Source organism: Typopeltis vanoorti, chromosome 8 (assembly GCF_054136105.1).
Source record: "Typopeltis vanoorti isolate ZY-2024b chromosome 8, IOZ_Tvanoo_1.0, whole genome shotgun sequence".
In the NCBI taxonomy this organism is placed as follows: domain Eukaryota; kingdom Metazoa; phylum Arthropoda; class Arachnida; order Uropygi; family Thelyphonidae; genus Typopeltis; species Typopeltis vanoorti.
In genome coordinates, this window is record NC_143556.1 from 100,338,828 (window position 1) to 100,360,770 (window position 21,943).

Genomic DNA, 21,943 nt, shown 5'->3' on the forward strand with positions numbered 1-21,943 from the left:
CTCTCCCTTCCTTCACTGGTCTTAAAAAGGTTATCAGTATCAATCATATAAAACCCTTTTAATAATTTATATGCCTCTATCATATCTCCTCTCATACATCTATCAACTAGTTTTTGAAGCCCCACAGACATTCAATCTATCCTCGTAGGAGACATCCCACAGGCCTGCAACAATATTTGTAACTTGCTTCTGAATCCTCGCCACCACATCAATAAGAAATCCAGGTGACCAGATCTGTGCACAATAGTCCAAATGAGGTCTTATTATTGCTTTATAAAGGGGGACAATCACTTCCTTATCCCTGCTTGTCAGTTGTTCCACAATAACAATGTAATCTGATGTGAAGTTTTGGCAACCTTTGCAATATGCCCTCGGAACTTAAATTCTCTGTCCACACTAACTCCCAAGTCCCTAACCTCATCAACCTCCTGCAGTTCAGTTTCATCAATATAGTAAACAGCATGTGATCTCATCCTTACGAAGTGCATCACCTTACACTTGGCTACATTAAACTGGCAGCCATTTAGTTTAGCCCAAACCACCAGCCTATTTAAGTCATCCTGTAAGATATCCACATCATCTGAATTAATTATCGCTCTTCCCAGTTTTGCATCATCAGCAAACAAGTGGATATCTCCTTTCAAACTATTTCCGATATCATTGATGTACAAATTAAATAACAGCAGAACAAGCACTGAGCCCTGATGCACACCACTAGTCACCTGCCTTCTACTGGACTCTACTCCGCCATAAACCACTCTTTGATATCTATCCATTAGCCACCCTCTAATCCAAATCACTAGTCTCGGATCCATACTGATTTGCTCCAATTTATGCAACAGAGTTCCATGTGGAATCTTGTCAAATGCCTTTGGAAAGTCCAAGAAGATCACTGAAAAAGGATTTCCTTTATCCAACTCCATTGTTACTTCATTACAGAAAGTGAGCATATTGCTAAGGCAAGATCTACCCTTCACAAAAACCATGTTGCCCCTTATAAAGTATCATATTGCTGTCCACCCAGTCCTGAATTCTAATTTTTATCAATTTCTCCAAAACCTTAACCACTACTCCCGATTTACTGATTGGTCTATAATTTTCTACCTCAGTCCTTGAGCCCCCCCTTTATGTAGTGGAATAAGTTTCCCCTCTTTCCATTCAATTGAGACTTTACCAGAACTGAGGTTTAAATTAAACAGCCAAGTTAGAGGAGATGCTAATTCTCTTGTGCATTTCCTTAAAACATGGGCCGATATGCCATCTAACCCAATGGTAGTGTTAGCATTTAGGTTCTGTAATATACTAAGCACCTCGAATTCTTCTATCACTAGACTCTCATCAGTCAATGATACGTCCATCACTGCAGTATCACAATCCAGATGGTACACTGTTGCAAAATGATCACTAAGCAACTCAACTATTTGATTAGTTTCTGTAATTTCCTTACCCTCAATATTTTTTAAAGTCATCCTTCCACAATTATTCCTCTTTTTACTTGCCACATAGCGAAAGATCTCCTTAGGATTTGTTTTGGACTCATCAGCTAGCTTCTTCTCATAATTAGCTTTGGCCTTCCTTACTATGCAGGTTACCTCCTGCCTGTATCTTGTACTGCTCATGGGAATGCTCATCACCTTTTTCTTTATACTTATACCACAACTTTCTATGTTTTATGTTTTTCTATGGAGTAATATCTCGTTTATCTTATTACATACTGTGTAATTCCAGACGCATAGAACTCGTTTTCTTGGTTTGTGTATAATTATCATACATATTCGAGTAAGTATATAACGTGTTGTATTTGCAATAGTGTTGGTCGCTTGGTAGAGCCTTTGCTACTAATGGCTCAGCAAAAAGTTAAGCAAGTTTAAGCGCGGTTAGTAGTTGTAAGGAGATCAACCGTTAGATGCTGTTGGCACATTCTCCCTCGATGAGTCTTTGGACTCCCTGGAGGTGTCACATAATAATAATATACTATCTTCATAAAGTTAATTTGCTTCAGAAAAAACCGCATTCATAATATTACAACAGAAGATGTGATATTATGAATATAAAATTATCGGCACCCGTAACTCCACCTACAGCTGCTATATTCTAGTTACCATTTCCAAGATCAGTATAGAAATAAATAGATACCACATATAAAGCTACAATGTATCACACAGAAAATATTATTTTTTCCGTCAACTGTTTATAAACACGCTTATTCAATGATAACTTTCATTTGGCAGTTATCAACATCTACTACCATTTTGTGTGAACATATGTTATCATTAATTTTCTAAACTTTTTTTGTCGTAATTCTTGCATTTGAGTCGAAGAGAAAGGTTTAATCTGTTAAGTTTCTCTGTAGAGCCCTAAAAAAATTTGCTTATCGTGTAAAATGAGATATCCATGTTGGATTTGGAAGTGGGCGTGTCTTTAAAGGTGAAACCAATCAGAAGATGAATTTATTAGGAAGAGGTCTTGATACGCACTTCCTTAGACTTTGCTTGTGTCGCTGAGTTTCTTCGATGCTCTATATCAAAATATTAAAATACGGATAATAAGAGTGACTTTGTTGACCATTTCATAAACAGCTGTTATTGTCAGTAGTAATGGGAGAGAATATGACCGGAGGGAACAACGAAGCTCACATGGCAGTAACACGTCGTTCTCTTTTAGAAAATCAAGATCTTCTGAAGTTACAACCGCCAGGTTACCTTGCATTTTTATGACTAACAGTTTCAACTGTTATTTATTTTAGCTGATATTTTACTTTACATAGTTCGTATATAATATGTTTATTCATTTAATTATGTTATTAAATATAAAATAATAATATACGAAATATATGTTTTCAATAAATGGATCTCTTGAAGCGGTATAGCTACATCCCACATATATAAGAGAATATTTAATTAATTTATTTATTTTGAAAACAGTGAAATTTCTGTTATTGTGGAGTTTTAAAAATGGTTTACTTAGTCAAATAACATGTAGTTCATATCACTGTCTCGTCTCGCAATTCAGATTGTAGTCGTTTTGATATAAACCTTTAAGTAAGCATGATTTTTTCCCATTAATCTTCTGCATACCCACAAGAGTTGGGCCAGTTATTGACATTGTAACATAATCGAGAATTCATGATTAGTTAATAATTCGTTCAAGATGAACAGCTTTTATCGTAAATCGGTCATTTCTGCTAGAACTTTTGCTTCAATCATTTCTGGCATCAACTCGATACCTATATGTAGGTCTTCCTCAGATCTTCCCTTTTCATGCCATTTTTGCTTCAAATAATTGTTTTTTTATTTTTAATCTTTCACCTCCCATCCTGTTTATTTCAACATAACATTTTAGATTACTTTTGCATAGGCATTGTTAAATATTAATATCTGTGGTATCAATTTCTTGATCAGTTTTATTTCTAACCCGATTCTCTATGTGAAATTTGTCTGACTTCTGCCTTGTATATTTCTAGCTTAGTTTTTGGGTAAGTAATTATTTAATTTGGCTAGAGACTCTTGAAGACTAGTAGTATTGGTATTGGATTTATGTGTTATTGGAATTCTGACAAACAGAATAATTTGGAGGAAAACTATCACTAAGAAATTAGTAATAATATGAACTTATCTTGTATTGCTATCTTGGTATCATCTGTATTTCTGAAGATGCATATCAGGAATCTTATGATAATGTTATCTATCCCTATGTTTAATGACTGGCCATAACATGTATAGCCATCAACCAAAATATGGATATAAAGTATACCATTAAAATTATCATCATCACCCTTGGATATCCATGGAGTCAAAGACTCGTTGTGGTAGGACCCTCTGTCAGATATTCAGCTCATCATACTGTGCCTTAAATATGTTCACATTCTCGACAGACATCACACTCACAAACTATGCATTCCAATTATTCACCACTCCTTGCAAAAACAAAAACCTGCTTCTCACTCCGTTGCTCACACCTGCTTTATACAGCTTCTAGTGATGATGCCTTGTTCTCTTTTTATGAAAATTTTTATGGAAAACCTCTTCAGCGTTAATCTGATAAGAACCTCTTACCAACCTTTATGTTTCTATCATACCACTATTCTCCTCCTATCCACTAGATTAATTGCAATTTGCATCTAAATTTGCATTAATTGTAAATTGCATCTTCTCAGCCTTTCTTCATACTGAACATTCCCGAGACAAGAATTTGCCTTAGCAATTCCTCTGGATCCTTTCCATTACTTCCTTTTCCTTTTGAAAACCAGGTGACCAAGTCTGTGCACAGTAGTCTGTATGGTATGTCGCCTAATCAAGACCTTATACAATGGAACTAGACTCTCCTTACTTCTACTAGTCAGTGTCTCCCATATTATTGCCAGAATTCATTCTGATGTCCTCTAAATTTTAGATCCCTATCCATATTGCTTCCCTATACACAACTTGCTGATAACTATTAGACAGCCAATTATCAACTTGCCATGTGGCAATCTATCAAAAGCCTTTGCAAAATCTAAGTATACTATTCTATCCATTTTCCTTGCCCAGTGCTGCTATCACCTTATTGTAGATTACTAAAACATGACCTTCCTTTAGCAAATCTGTGCTGTCCTTCAAAGGGATTACCACCATTGTCAACCCAATTCTGGATCCTGGTTCTTACTAACCTCTCAAACACTTTAACCATAGCACCTGACATGCAGATTGGTCTATAATTTGAAGCTTGAGTTATGTCACCTCCCTTATGAAAGTGGTACAAATCTTGCCTTTCTTCCACTCCTTTGGAACTTGATCTAATGTAAAGCTCATTAAGCAAGTATGCTAAACAGATGTCAACTCCCTGGCCCATTCCCTCAAAACACGTAGTGATATATCATAAACTCCCACAGCTTTATTAACATCAAGTTTACTCTTTTCTCATATAGCTCTTATTCATTCACAGTTGCTCCCTTATCCTTCCACTGCTCTGAAACTCTGTTTGATGTCACATTCACAAGGATAAAAAATACATTTTTGAACTGCTCATATAAAATCTTAACTGTATCCTCTGTTGCAGTTATCCTTTTACCATTTTCTTCAATCAGTGCAATCCTTCCATAATCATTCTTCTTTTATGCCTGGTACATATCAAAAGAACTGAAGCTTTTTGTCTTCATTATCTAAGCACTGCTCTACTGTACTTATGTTACTTTACCAAGCAAGTTGCTCTCCTTGCTTGTTCCTTGTACCATGGGACTGATTGTTACCACTCATGTTATATTGCCTCCATAATGATTTCTTCTTCTATATTGCATGCTTAATCTGATGACTTTAATGAGACAATCAAATTTTAGACCTTTGATTTTTGAGTGTACCTCTGTTACATAATCAAAAAATTGAAAAGATAATTGAAATTGATTATCTTTACTTAGAGATACTTTCTCATTATCCTAGTCTATATTGCCATAATTAAAATCGCCTATAATGATCATCCATTTCCTGTTTGCTAGGCTAATTTGCTTATACATTTCTTAGTCACTGCATCCACATAATCAGGTCTAGATCAATATCCAACTAAATATCTTATTTTATTCATATCTATCTCACACCATGTGACCTCAAGACCACTGCCAGTATTTCCTCCTTCCACAGGCAGAATTCCTTTTCTATTATTAACAGCACTCCACCTCTCATTCTTGCCTTTTTCTATTTCACAAACAATATCATACCTTTCCATCTCTAATCCTGTCAGGATGTCATCCTCGTTCAACCCTGCCTCTTATTCCAACAAGTTTTTTGAACAAACAAACTCGACCTTTGCAACATATACTAATATTCACACACAAATATAATTTATTTCTGAATTTATAACAAGTTTCACTGATACAATTTATTAGATGTTACTTCTCCATGCTTTCTTCAAGCCATTCCTCTCTCATTATCGATTCTAGTACCACTGAGATGACATTGAAATAACAAGAGTTGTACAGTATTTGATATATTTCATTTTCCATGGCTAGTTAGGTAGTCCCCTACTTTTTTCACTTTCATTAATCATGGGATCTGTGTAGATTGTTAGTAACAATGGAAATAGTATACAACCTGACTTGCACCTGATTGACTTCAAACCAGCTTTGTGTGAATCCTTCTGTCACCATCAGTTTGCAACTTGGCATAAGCTAAACAGATTTCGTGCTTTGAATGTGGCCATGCAGGCTAAAGAGAATCCTAAACAGTTTTTTCGATATGTTGCAAGTAAAAGGAAAAATGTATATGGCAGAATGATTTTAAAGAATGCTGATGGTAAGTAGGTAACTGAATCAGTTGATATAGTTGAGTTACTGATTGAGCACTTTGCAAGAATATATCATCCAGGTGGTGACGTTGCAGAAATGAATGAACCAGTACATTATACGGGAATTGTGGTGAATGAAGTGGAGGTGAGTAGTCTATTGCATAACCTCAATGTCAATACATCTGTGGGATTGGATGGTATACCAGCTCGTGTCGTACGAGAAGTGGCTAAAGAATTGGTAATTTACAACAGCAGTCTTGAAGACCTTGACAACATCAGGAATCATTGTCAAGGTCTTAGAAATTAGTCAAGAAAAGAATACAGGATTGGATAGATAAAAATGGCATATTGTATGGGAGACAGCATGGTTTTGTGAAGGGTAGATCATGCCTCAGTAACTTGCTCACGTTTTATAACACCGTGACGGCTGAACTGGATAAGGGTAATGGGTTTACAGTGATTCTATTGGACCTTGCCAAGGCCTTTGACAGGATACCACATGGAACCCTAATCAGTAAACTGGAGCAGATGGGGATGGATATAGGGTTGGTGAGATGGATAGGAGGGTGGTTGATGGAGAGATACCAGAGAGTGGTTTATTTAGGAGTTGAGTCCAAAAGACGGCTTGTGACTAGTGGTGTGCTGCAGGGCTCTGTTCTTGGACCACTACTTTTGAATTTATTCATCAATGATATAGGAAAGGATTTGAGAGGAAGTGTTCACTTGCTTGCTGATGATGCAAAGTTGGGTAGAGCAATTGTGAGTGCAGAGGATGTCAAAATTTTACAGGATGATTTGGATAGTTTGGAGGACTGGGCTAGGAAAAATGGATGTCAGTTTAATGTGGCAAAGTGTAAAGCTATGCGTTTTGGGATGAAAAGAATAGCAGCAGTATTCACATTGGTGGAAACGTACTCCAAGAGATTGATAAGGCCAGGGATTTGGGTGTGTTGGTGGATAGGGAATTGAAGTTTAGGCGGCACATTGCAAAAGTGGCTAAATCAGCTCATCAAATCACTTGGCTTCTGAAAAATACTTTAACAAGCAGAGACAAACAAGTTATTGTTCCTCTGTATAGAGCCTTGATAAGACCCCATCTGAACTACTGTGCCCAGTTATGGGCACCAGGGTTTCTTCGTGATGGGGAGGAAGTGGAGAGGATCCAGAGACGAGTGACCAAGATGATTGCAGGTCTGTGGAATGAACCTTATGAGAACAGGTTGAAGATTTGTGGGTTGCAAAAATTGGTTGATAGGCAGAAAAGGGGTGATATGATTGAGACATTCAAATTACTGAAGGGTTTCTATAAGATTAATCCAGAAGATATTTTTGAAAATAGGACTGGTGGTGGGAGGACTAGGGGCCATGCATGGCAGCTGGGCAAGAATGTGGTAAACAAGGGTGTTAGAGCTAGGTTTTTTACTTGGAGAGTGGTGAATGAGTGGAATAAGCTGCCAGAGTCTGTTGTGGGTGCTACGACCGTGAATGAGTTCAAGGCAAGGTTTGACAGATACTGTGTGAATGTCGAATAGTTGTTCTTGACATGATGTTAGGGCCTCCCTCAATGAGTTTGTCGACTCCTTGGAGTTGCCCGGAATAATAATAATAATAGTCAACCACCACTCTCCATGCAAAAAATCGACTCCTCACCTTCTTGCTCACATTTGCATACAGCTTCCAGTAATGACCTCTTGTTCTCCCTCTGTCTGAAGACATTCTATGAAAAATCTCATCCACATTAATCTAATAATTACTCCTTACCAGCTTATATGACTCGATCATGTCCCCCCCCATTCCTTCTATCCATTAGGCTCTGCAGTTTGCATTCTCTCAATCTGTCCTTACATTCCAGAGACCGAAAAATGACTTAGTCAATCATCTCTCTCTCTCTCTCCTTTTGAAAACAAGGCAACCAAATATGTGCATTGTAATCCATATGCTGATCAAAGCCTTGTACATTGGAACCATAAACGGAGATCCTCATAGACTCGCCTATTCACCTCAACTTTGCATCATCTGCAAACAGCTGTATTCACCATTTAAGCCTCTTCTAACATCATTTACATACAAAACAACAATGGACCCAAAACAGACCCCTGGAGCACATCACTAGTGACTTTTCTTTTCTGGGATATCACTTCCCCATATACAACCTACTGTCCAATCCCATCTGTTCCAATTTAACTACTAGCTTGTCATGTGGTAATATACCTGATACCACAAAATCAAAATGTACTGTTCTATATGCTCTTGTCCAATGTATTCTTCACCTTGTTGTAATAAGTAAGCAGATTGCTAAAACATGATCTTCCTTTAGCAAACCCATGCTGTCCACAAGAGAATTCTACTACTGTCAACTGAGTTCTGAATCAATCCTTGTCTTCACTGGCTTCTGCAACTCCTTGATCACAACTCCAGACAAGCAGATCGGCCTGTAATTCGAAGCCTTAGTCTTATCTCACCCCATTTATGAAGTGGAACAATTTTTCTCCCTTTCCACTCCTTTGGAACTTGGACCAGTCTGACTCATGTTAAAAAGGTAAGTTAAAGCCGATGTTAACTCCCTGGAACATTCCCTCAAGACACATGGTAGTGTTCCATCAAGTCGTATGATCTTGTTGACATCATGTTTACTCAGTTACTCATATAACTCCTGCTCACTCACCAGTGGCTCCTCCCTAATTCGCACTGCTCTCAAGTTCTGCATTATTTTACAATTATAAGGATGGAATACTTTAATGAACTGTTTATTTAACTCCTCTACTATATCCTTCTCAGTGTTTATCATGCTCCCATTATCACTGACCAACATCATCATCCCATATTCATTTTTCCTTCTACTGGCTATATATATATCATCATCATCATCATCAAATTCCTGCCATGTACCCTCAAGGGGTGTACAGAATATGACAGTACTACATGAAAAAATTACATCATTACTAACTTCCTATCTACAATTTTCCTCCAAATCAGTCTGTTACTTGTCAAGACTTCAACATTATCAGATCTTATATTTCTATCGTCTAAGGCACTTTGTACCGTATCAATCCACCTATATCTTGGTCTTCCTCTGGGTCGTTTTCCTGCCAACCTGGCAGAGAACACTTGTTTTGCTAATCTTTCCTCTCCCATTCTATTTAAGTGACCATACCATCTGAGATTAGCTCTGCTAACGCATTCCTGGATGCTGACAATGTCAAGTTCTTTCCTAATATCCTCATTTTTAATATGATATTGCCATTGATGCCATCTGTTCATGCCTCTAATCTTTCTCAGGACTCTCATATCTGCGGTCTCTAGTCTTTGGTCAAGTGTTTTACTTCTGACCCAGCTCTCAGATCCATAAGTTAAAATTGGTTTGAACACAGTCTTGTATACAGCTAATTTAGTGTTCCGACTAATTTCTTTCTTATTCCATATGAATTTATTCAATTGACTTCCCATGATACCAGCTTTGCTGATTCTGTTGTCTATTTCTATATTTAGTTTACCATCTTCAGTAAAAATTGTGCCTAAGTAGCTGAAATGTTTTACTTGTTCCACAGGTTCTCCATTCACAACACAGTTGACATTTTCAATGATTCTGCCTATTTTCATTGTCTTTGTCTTTTTATTGCTGACCTTCATACCATATCTATTACAACAGCTATTCAATTTAGTCAGAGAATCTTGCAGACTTGTAGCGGATTTATTTAGAAGTATAACATCATCCGCATAAAGCAAAGAGCTGACATTAACATCTCCAATTTTGATATCAGGTTTAATACCACATTTCTTCATAATGTGATCCATATAGATAATGAATAACAGAGGGGATAATGTACATCCTTGTCTCACACCAGATTTAACATTAAACCATCTTCCTGTACTTCCTTCAATTCTAACTGCTGACTCACAACTCAAATAAAGACTAAGTATTGCTTGATATAATGCCCCATTGACACCATATAACTGCAGCGTATTGAATAGCTTCTCTCTTGGCACCTTGTCATATGGCGTTTCCAAATCGACAAAACTTAAATACAGATCTTTGTTATATTCCCATGCTTTCTCGACTATTTGTCATAAAGTGAAGATCTGATCCTGACAGCCTCTATTTGGCCTGAATCCAGCTTGTTCTTCACCAAGCTTTTCTTCCACAATTCTTCTCAACCGTTTCTCAAGTATACTTGCATAGATCTTGCCAGGAACACTCAGTAGGGAAATACCTCTGTAATTCAGTTTTATTTCCCTTTTTATATATGGGTACTATGAGAGCTCTACTCCAATCGTCGGGAATTCGTCCCTCTGTCCAGGCTTTCTGAACTATGCAGTGCAGCCACTGTAAGACTTTTATACCCCTATATTTCAGCATTTCTGGTCGAATATCATCTACTCCTGCTGCCTTTCCACATTTCAAGCCTTTGATGGCTTTTTCTACTTCAAGTATGGATATGTATTCCTGACTGCATGCCTGGTCAGTGTTTTTTATCACTGTGCTGTCATCACTGCTTGTTTCATTTAGCAGTTTTTCAAAGTAATTACTCCATACTTCAAGGATATCTTTTTCTCCTGTTTTCATTTCACCTTTATCATCTCTAACTCCTTTTACAACACTCTTTCCTCCATTCCTAAGCTTCTTCAACAACCTCCAGAATATTTTGCCACCTTCTTGATATTTATTTTCTATATTCTTGCCAAAGTCCTCCCATGACTTTTGTTTAGCTAGTTTTACACACTGTTTAGCTTTCTTACATTTGTCTCTGTATTCTGTAAGAGTAAAAGCTGACTTATTTGCCAGGAACTTTTGATATGCTTTCTTCTTTTCCTTCACTGCCTCTTTAACTTCCTGTGTCCACCAGGGAGTTCTGATTTTTTTATCCTTGCACACAACCTCACCACATGCCTCTCTGGCAGAATCAATCAATGTTTCCTTCAGAGTTTGCCACTGAATCTCCAAGGTTTGATTCCTGTTCTCAAACTCTTTCATTTTCTTTTCAATAATATTTCTGTATTTTAGTCTACAGTTCACATCTGAGAGCTGCTCAGCTTTTATTCGCTTTAAAACTTTCTTACATGTTATTCTTTTCAATATGAAATTCAATTTTATCCTGCTCAAGACTAAATAGTGATCACTTCCAATTTCAAATCCTCTGTACACTCTGGTGTCCTGCACCAGGGAGAAAACATCACTATCAACAATAACATAGTCAATGAGACTTTTCTTATTCCTAGCCTCTTCTCTCCATGTGAATTTGTGCACATTTTTATGTTGGAACATGGTGTTAGTAATAACCAGTCCATGTCCTGAGCAGAAATCCAACAGATATTTGCCATTATTATTAGCTTTGTTCTTTTCTCCAAATTTTCCCAAAATATTTTTGTATGTCTCACAATCATTTCCTACTCTACTATTTAGATCCCCAACAAGGACCAACTTTTCCTTTTTCATTGTGTCAGTTGCTTTTTCTAAAGCCTCAAAAAATTCCTCCACTTCTACCTTAGTAGAACCTTCTGTGGGACCATAGGCACAAATAAGTCTCATTGTCCAGTTCCCCATTCTGATATTTGCCCACATTACTCTACTTGAGACTGACTGCCATTCAAGAAGATTAGCCTCGTATTTTGTGTTGAATACTATGGCTACTCCTTCTTTTCCTTGATTGTCATTGCCTGAATATAACATTTTGTATTTATTGCTCAGAAAGATCTCACCAGTTTTGGTCTTTTTTGTTTCAGTCACCCCTATTATGTCGATCTGGTACTTATCTAATTCCTCAGCTAGCTCCATTTCTTTGCCATTCAGGCTTCTTATGTTGATAGTACCGATCTTTAACTCTGGTGATGTTGAGTTGGGATTTGTTTTCATATTTGTTCCAGTAGCTGACTTTTCGCTGTTTGCCCTGGTTCCCTGGCGAAAACAACGGGGGCCTTGTTTAACCGGGCGACGCCCCAGCCGGCATGAAATTTTGTCATGTTGTACCATCATTTTTTATTTTGGTTTAACCAATAAGAATACAATTTGGTCGGCTAAATCCCAAATTGCCAGCCCATCCTCGTTCGTTAAGTATCAAAGTAGATACCCAACAGGGTGCACCACGAGAAGGTGAGGATTGGACATTAGGTCAGAAGCCCTGGTCGGTTCTCCGCATTCCTTTAAAGGCTATGTGGAGGTCTCCTCTCAGTTATACAGCTTTGACCCTTAAGCACCCCTATCCTATGGAGTTTTTTTATATATATATATATATATATATATATATATATAAAAAAACTCCATAGGATTTCTTTAGTTTCATTTGCTAATTGCCGTTCATATTACACCTTCGCTAACCTTAACAACTAGTTGCTTTCCTTGCTTGTTTGATCTTTGTGCTACTCATCTCATGCTGCCTCCCCAATGCATTTTCCTTCCAGATTGCATGCTTCACCTCTTCAGTGATCCATTTTCTACCTACTTTATTTAATTTCCTGACGGCATTGATTTCCTTCCCTTTCAATTCCTCATTCCATGATATTGCTCCTAGCCACCTCTTGAGATATTTCCACATGTAACCCTTTCTCATAAAAGTCCTGATATGGCTGTCCACCACCCAAGTGCTTCATTGTCACTTTCATCAACTGGAGGAAGATTTGACACTTCATTTCCAATAATATCTTCTTCAAATCAAAGATCCACTTGTAGCCCCTGTTACTTACTGCTTAAGATAGTCGTCCCTCAAACACTGAAGAAATTCATTCTCTTTGGCTGTCTCTTCATTCCAGTCAATATTACCATAATTGAAATTGCACATAATGATCACCCTTTTCTTATTAGCCAGACCAGTTTGCCTATAACATTTTATTCTCACTATCTTCCATATTACTAGGCCTATAGCAACACCTTACTAAACATTTCTTCCTGTCAATTTCTACTTTATACCATACTTCTTCAAAACCACTGTCACTATTTGCTTCTTGCATCTTCACTCTAAATGGGTTCAACTCCTCTTCCATCAGTAGCATTCCTCCCTTTTTGTCTTGTCTGGCAGCAACAGATTCTCTAACTGACCTATACCAGATCCATTTAAATGTAACCCATCTCTTTTATATAGCTCTATCCATTCCTTAAATTCATTCCAGATGTTCACAAAATGAACTTCTTCCCCCCCCCCCACCTTTGTTAGCATACCTGGGCCTTGCTACATTGTTATCTTTCGCTCTTCTAAACATCCATCCTTGCACTCTTCTCGTTAACCATTGAAATCATTTGTTCTAGCAACTACCACTTCCAACCCTTTTGTTTGCATACTCCTCTTATCCCGTGTTTCAATCACCCTTCTCATTCTTGTGACCCTTTTTTGCTTACCACATCTCTAATCATTGAATCCCCCATACATTGCTCAATTCAAATCTTTCAAATCTTTTTGTTGCATTCTTACTCACATTTCCATGCATATCTGTAATTTTCGTCAGTTCATTCCTCATTGTCATTTGACAATGAGGAATAGAGAAATGAGGAAAGAGAAAGCTTTCTCTACCCAGCTATAAAATCTTTAGCATAAAATTAGAACCCTGTTACTGCTCACTGCCATCTATTCATGCTGTTTTACCATTCAACGTTGCTAACACTCACACTTTTGTCCGCTGTCTTACTGTTCAAACACTCAACCATACATCAACTCCACTTACTCCCATAGCTGTGGCCATGATCTTTTGTTTGCTACTGCTCCCATTCAATGATATATCATAATCCATAAGCAACCTGCACTTCTTGCACACCCCAAATCTCATCTCTCTTGTTAATCTTCTCCATATAATAGCATTATTGGGTATCTCTTAAATTCAATTCTATCCCTCATGATTCAACTGAATATGCTGCTAACATACACACCCAATATATACACCCAAGCTCTCGTCTCTCTCTTGTTAATCTTCTGTAACGAATACTGTCTACTGCGTTAATGTAATATCTTCTTTTATTCTTTATTACTAATTAGCAGTGCACGCTTTTTCTCTTGTAAACTTCCTTACTTATTCTACTGCATACTGTTTATCCACCTTCTGTATTTACTAGTCATGTGCCTATGAACACTGGAAAATTTATTTGTAACACTGCACCATCCAATATATCAATATTGCATAAGACTCGATAAAACGTCCGATAGATCTCTCTCTCTCTCTCTCTTACTAGCGTAAATTCCTTCAACAAAGTTTATGTAAACAGTCGTGGTTCTTAAGTAATTAAACTGCGCTTTTAATGCCTTTAGTTGTTTCCCGCTCACAAATCCGATTATTCTTAGAAACAGTGCATTGTAAAATAAAGGATCAGGCAGCACTCTTTTAACAAATAATTAAAACACATTTTACATTAATATGAAATATACATGAATCAAACGACAGGGAGATTGCTTTCTCTACCCATCTATAAAATCTTTAGCATAAAATTAGAACCCTTTTACTTCAACACTAAATAATCTCTTTAACTCAAAAACTTATTTACTCTCTGCTTACAAATTCAACTTATTAAACTTCTAGTTTACTCACAAAGAAGTTAGCTAACTCTCTGTTAAGTTATTTTTACAACTTTGATATCAACTTCTAGAATGCCAATTGACTCTCTGGACATTTCTTATTACTATTAAACTAATACTTAACAGTCCATATATAACATATCTCCTAGATTATAAGAGAAAATGTACAAAAGGATTGAACTTACAGAGGCTCTGTATCGCATATTCAGTCAAGAGTCTTGCACTAAAGTTTTTATGGCATTTCTTTCATCTGGAGTTTTAGGCTTGCTTCAGCGGTATCACGTCGGGATATTGGCGGGCTTTTGGACGGCAATCTGCAGTACTCGAATAGAACATGCAAGAGGTTTCAGCATATGGGTAAATTCTCCTCTGGATCCTAATTCGGGAACTTCTACTTCTAACTGCTGCTACTAATTGCCGATGACCGTGCCTCTAACTGCTGACCACCGATAACTGTGACTGCCGCCGACTGACTCTGGCTCTCTTTGGTAACAGCAGCTTCACCTTGCTCTTTCGGCAACTGGATCGCGGCTCTCCTCTGTCGGCAACTGGACCTGGAGTCTCCTGCTTAGTAACTGGGGCCTTGCCTCTTCTCTTTTCTCTGGCACCACTGCTCTGGTTCCGACCTCCTCTGCCGACGACTGGAAGCCCCTTATGCTCAGCTCAGTCCCCTTTTATTTTTCCGTTCTCCGGATCTTGCACTAAGGGTTGTAAACCCCGAAGAATTCAGCATGACTCTCTCATCTTCTTTTAAGTTTGACCCACTCTTTGTTCTCCTCCGAGCACTCCTCTTTTTTTTTTATTTTGCCAGTCAGCAGAAACTTGTCTGAACCTAATGGCACTCTTAGTAAAACTTCAAAAACAAAGGCAATGCTTTGCCATCAGAACTTTGTAAATAGATTTTCTTAGACTTAGCAAAGGCATGTGACAGGGTGCCACGTGATAAGCTGATATTTAAGTTGCAGCACATGGGTCTGGATGTCAGATTGGTCAACTGGATTCAGGATTGGCTGTCTGATAGGTATCAGAGAGTTGTGTATGGTGGGGCAGTTTCAAGGAGGCAGAGGGTTACAAGTGGGGTCCCACAGGGCTCAGTACTAGGACCTATATTGTTTAACCTTTATATCAATGACATTGCCAGTGGATTGCAAGGGGATATTCAGTTGTTTGCGGATGATGCGAAGCTGGGAAGGATTATTAGTAATAGTGCAGATGTGGTAGCCCTGCAAGAGGATTTGAATAAGCTAGATAGATGCGCAAATGAATGGGGGTGTCAGTTTAATGCAGCAAAATGTAAGGTCTTGAGGTTTGGGAAACATCGATGGGATGCTGCATACTCTATGGGAGGAGTTATACTGGAGGAAGTAGGGGGAGACAAGAAGACAAAAGATCTGGGGTTGATGATTGATAGAAACCTGAAGTTTAGGGGACATATTGCAAAGGTGGTGAAGGTAACACAGAGGATTGCTGCAATTATGAGAAGGACACTGACCTGCAGAGATAAGAGGCTTATCATCCCGTTGTATAAGTCTGATCAGACCAAACTTGGACTGTTGTTCTCAGATTTGGTCCACAGGATTTGAAGGGGATAAATTAATTGTGGAAAGGATACAAAGATGGTTTCAGGACTGTACAAGGATAGTTATGAGGATCGGCTGAGGGAATGTGGACTGCAGAGTTTGGTGGATAGAAGAATTAGAGGTGATATGATTGAGACTTTTAAACTGTTGAGAGGTGGTTACCGGGTTGACACTGGGGAGTTCTTTCGCTTGGTTGAACAGCGGGAAGGTGTGATGACAAGAGGCCATCCCTGGAAGTTACGAAAGGAAACTGTGAGCAAGAGGGTGAGGAGTGGTTTCATTGCATGGAGGGTGGTTGAACCGTGGAATGCATTGTCTGATGGAGTGGTGAGAGTGAGAACGGTCAATGGGTTTAAGGAGTGGTATGATAGTCTTTGTGTTTCTTAGGGGGGGCCCTCCCCTCGATGAGTCTTGACAGACTTTATGTTCTTAGGAAGGACCCCCCCACAATGAGTCTTTTGACTCCATGGAGGCCTGAATAATAATAATATGCTCTATATATTATTATAGAGCATAAGAAAGTCGTTTACAGTCATGTGTATGAGAAAGTTGTTTTCGAGCTCTGCGCATAACGCCTTTAAAGTTAGTATGTGCAGAGCTCGCAAACAACTTTCTCATACACATAACTGTTAACTACTTTCTTATGCTCTTATATAGAGCTATTTACAAAGTTCTGATGCAAAGCATTGCCTTTGTTTTTGACGTTAAAACAGTAAATACAGTCACTTCCCATAGGTTTAACTATATTAATATTTAAACATACAAACTATTGTTTTAATACTGACCATTTACAAACATCTTACATTATAGCCTACCGGTTTCGCTAGCATACTGTCTAGCTTTTTCAAGGCGTTTATGGAAAAACAAAAACTAGTAAATGCAAATTGAAAGGAACATAAAAATGTTATAAACAAATTAGTAGCTAAGGTTACACATTCGCGTGACAGAGACTGAAAGGACTTATTGTTCTTATTCATTATCACGCATTCGTGTTTGTTGTAAACGTGTAATGTGATTACTGGCTAGCTGTAGCAGATAGATTTAGAGAGAGGATCAGGTTTTTCCATGAACTGTTTAGAATGGTACCCTGATTTCTGTTGAGGTTTCTGCCAGTTATTAACACTATTGTGGCTTCCTTTAATAAACGATGTCTGTAGCCGTCATCCAGATATGGCATGGAGCTGTTTTACCACACGGTCGTGTGGTTAGACGTACAGAAATAATGTGCTAAGCCAGAGAGACACCTCTGTTGTGGTTTACATCACCAACATGTTCTTTTTGTCTGATTTCTAAACTCCGTGAAGTTTGTCTGATGTAGGCAAGACCACAGGAGAGGAATATAATATACTCCTGGATATTTGTAGAATGGCATCTTATTTTTTGGGGATGATCCTAAAAACTGTCTGATGCTGGTGGTTGGTTTGAAGACCACTCTGATGTAGGCTCTTAAACTCAAAAACTTATTTACTCTCTGCTTACAAATTCAACTTACTGGCTATTTGATAAGAAATTGACCTGATGAAAGGGATCACTCCAGTAGAAATGTGCTGGGAGCTTGAGTCTTCTTGTCTGGGGTTGTCACCATATAGATATTTTTTGATGATGTTTGGAGGATATCTATATAGATGGTCTAGGAGAGATTGTGGAGAGAATTTCTTTTTCAAGTTTTTCCATGAAAAGGTCTGCACAAGATGGTGATAGTGGGCTTCCCATTGCCAGGCCTTCTAATTGTTGGTATATAGTGTTGTTAACTTTGAAGAAATTAGACTGAAGGCAGTGTCTAAACATCTGTGTGATGTCTAGAGGAAAGAGGTCTTGAATGATGTTCATTTCCTCTTCTACTGGTACATTGGTGAAAAGGGATATAACATCTAGACTAGCTAGCATGTCTGTTGGTGCAATCTTAATGGGTTGGAGTTTATTTACAAAATGCTGACTATTCTTGATATAGATTCTGTTGATCTTATTTCATTATTTAATAAGTTTGCCAGATACTTTGCCAAAAGGTAAGTTGGGGATCATCTTCCATCAACGATTGGATGGAGAGGTATAATCCTTTTTATGTATTTTAGGTGTCCCATATAGTCTTGGAGTGATGGGAGGTGAGGATTTTAGTGTTCTCTTCATGTCTTCTGGCCAAATGTTTCAATTTCTGATTAGTTGGTTTGTTTCATTGTGATTTTTTATTGTGGGGTCTCTGTCTAGGATCTTATAGGTGCAGTTGTTTGAAAGTAATACGTTTAACTTATCACAATAGTTTTTAGAGTTAAGGATAACTGTTGAATTTCCCTTCAGCCTTTGTAATAATGATATCTTTGTTTTTCTTCAAGTTGAGGATTGCCTTTCTATCATAAGGAGACGTGTTCAGAATAGGTTGTTTGGCTTTGGCTAGGATTATTGTACTTTTGAATATAATAGTGTTGATTACGTTTTGCAGTAGTGGATATAGGCCTTTTTCAATTCCACACATGAAATCCATTTTAGAAATGTGTTTGGGCATAATTGCAAAGTTAAAACCTTTTTTTGAGAATGTCAGATTCATTTTTTGTGAGAGTGTGATTCGACAAATTAAAGATCACTTTGTCGTCTGGGAGGTTGTTATCGTTTCCGATGTTTTTACTTGTAAAGTTCATTGAATTTCCTAATTTGTTTGTCTTTATAAAGTTTGAAAGTTTTTTCATAACTGCGTTGTATCATTCGATCTATTTGATTCCATATGGTATATTCTAAATTGTTAGAAATGTCATCAAAGAACTTGCGGCAATTAATATCACTTTTATTTAGTTCGTACCTTATGTGTTGAATCCTTTCTCTTACAAGCGCCAATGAAGTGCGTAGATAAATTTTTTTTAGCTGATATAGAGTTGATATGACATCTGACTATGAGGAACTTTGGAATGATGGAGAATTCCCTGCAACGTTTGAGGAACATTAGGTAGTTCAAAAGTTTGGCCTTTCTGCATTTTTCTCTTACCATGCATCGAACTTTGTGTTTCATTAAACTTTAAATTAAACATACTTTTAATCTATCTTTGTAATCTGCATTCCATTATCCCAATATCATCTTTGTAACTCTACAGCCTTTGCACAGCTTCTTTTATCCCTCTACTAGGAGACTGTATCTGCACTGTGTCCAGGTGCAGTCATATCAAGGCTTTATAAAGAAGCAAAATGACTTCCTTATCTTTGCATCTCAATGTTCATTTCAGTATCGCAATTATCCTGTGAGATGTCTTTGCAATTTTTGTTATGTGACCTTTGAACTTCAAATTTCTACTCTCCTCAGTTTCTCCATTCATCATCCTACCAATATAATAGGCTATAAGATATCTCATCATGCCATATTGCATAACTTAACAGTTACTAACACAGAATTGACATCCATTATCATTTTCCCATAGTTCCAACCTGTTGAAATCATTCTGTAAGTACTGTATATCATTGAGATTACCCTGGCTATTTTTGTATCATCGGCAAACATTTGAATATATCCTGTCTGTTCCTTCCCACTATCATTAATGTACAATATTTATGATGATCAGTGGCACACACCAAGGACTGATCCCTGATGTGCACCACTGATCATAAATTTTAGCAGATTTATGATACCTCCTCCCCCTTCATATACCAATTTCTGATACTTGTTTCCTTAGCCACCCACTCATCCAAGTCAATTGTTTTTATTCATTAAATTAAAGATGCCAAGAAATTATATTCTCTGTTTCATCCTTTATCCAAGTGTAGGCAAACAAAGTTTGCAAGTGAAGTATATTCATATTATAGATTAATGCAACAGCCTTTCATATGATATTCTGTCCTATTGTTATCATGTTTAATGCCATATCTATGGGGAACTTAGAATAACTCAGAATAGCTCTCAGGGGCACAGTGTTATTATGAAGTGTTTAATAGTTTGTTATAACGTTGTTGCTACTGTGAGAGTTGACTGAATATAAAATGCTTCATAATTTTTGTGTGCAGTAACAAATGCTTAAATCTTATGAGATTTGCAGATAAATCTTTTCTTTATTAATATTAAATTTTGGTTTGCTATGGAACATCATGATATTCAATCCGTCACTAAAAATTTAGAATTAAAATTAAAATAATTAAATTAAAAACTTAAAAATTAGTGATTCTCATAGACGGGCTTATACGTTGGTTATGCATTTCTAAATCACTTAGGGAATTGAACAACGTAGATCCGAATATAAAAATTAGTGATATCAAAGTAGGAAGCTCTGTTTTCCTCCTAGCATGCAGCACTGGTATTAGAATTATGGTCAAGTGTTTCATTTAGTTGCATTTCATTTGTCTGTATGAGCTGATTCACTCAATGTGAAATATTTATATATGCATTAAAATATTAGTTATTAAAACTGTTTGAATGTTTTGTAATATTTGTTTTTTTCTTTATTACAGTCTGTCCATATGTTTTTTTTTTTTTTTTTAAACTGTCGTATGTTTTAATTGTAAGTTTTAATTTTTTTTATATTAAAAATATTTGATATCAGGTTATGTAAACTTTGACCAAACTGAATTAGATTAGACTGCAAACTGAAAAAAAAAAATCAAAATTTATTTTTTATTCTCTGCTAGTGAAAAGAACAGAGAAAGATGATAAAGAAGGAACAGATGAATATACCATGGATGTATCAGCTGCCTTTTTGGGACCAACTCTCTGGGACAAAACACTTTCTGACTTTAAGTTGGAATATATTGATCTGGATGAACTGTTAGGTGATAATATTCCTACTGAAGAAGCACACATGAAAATTGAAGGAGTACAGCATTCCTCAAAATCTACATCTAGTTATCATTTGGCATCTCTTCCATTGTCATGTGAACAAAACCATTCTTCAGGTATGCTTAATGTTTTGGCTGATTTTTAGCATTTTCTACATTTGAGATATTTTGAATTAGTTATTTTGTAAAGGTCTACAATTATTATTCAGAAATTATAATTTTCTGTTCTTGTCTTTTCTGCTTGGAGGGACAAATTTAACATCCAACAACATCCCAGCCATCTGTGATGCTTTATAAAATCTTTTTTTAAAATTTAAAACAAGCTTTCAAAAATGGCTGATTAAAGTATTCATCAAGAATGAACTCTTCTAGTGATACATTATTTTTCTTTTGTGACATTTGGTTCACTTGGAATTACAGTAATCTACTGTTTATCCAACCCTTCAATTATCAGAACTGTGAGTTTGGATAATTGAAGGGTCAGATAATTAAGGTACTGTTAGGATCAGTTCATTTAAGTGTTGTTTTGAATGCCAGATAAATAGTAATTACTCTATTTTGAAGCAATAATCTTAACATTATTTACATAAAGAAAACAGTCTCAAATTCCCATGCTTATAAAATATGCCCCCCCCTCCCCTAATTGACATTACTGAGAAGAAAAATAAGTCTTTACAATCCAGTATCCAAATGAAATCTAATTTTCTGGTTTTAAATTGTGCAAATTCACTTCATTAACTAGTGATGCTAAAATGAAATAAGAGCTTCTCTTATTTTAAATTTTTACTTAAAAAAGAAAAAATGAAAGATAGTTATAAGAAATATTGGGAATGATAATTTGAAGTGCAATTTATTTTATTTTATTTTATT

At 36.8% G+C, this 21,943-nt stretch overlaps 1 protein-coding gene across 1 annotated transcript in view; it reads left to right on the top strand.

Moving 5' to 3' along the window:
- Positions 1-2,567: 2,567 nt before the first annotated feature.
- Pdp1 (PAR bZIP family member Pdp1) overlaps positions 2,568-21,943 on the top strand; it is a 33,005-nt gene continuing 13,629 nt past the window's right edge. Inside the window, exons 1-2 of the mRNA XM_090396430.1 lie at positions 2,568-2,697; positions 20,927-21,190. Coding sequence (XP_090252556.1) covers positions 2,598-2,697; positions 20,927-21,190 — 364 coding nt within the window. The 5' untranslated portion in view covers positions 2,568-2,597. The remainder of the gene's footprint in view (positions 2,698-20,926; positions 21,191-21,943) is intronic.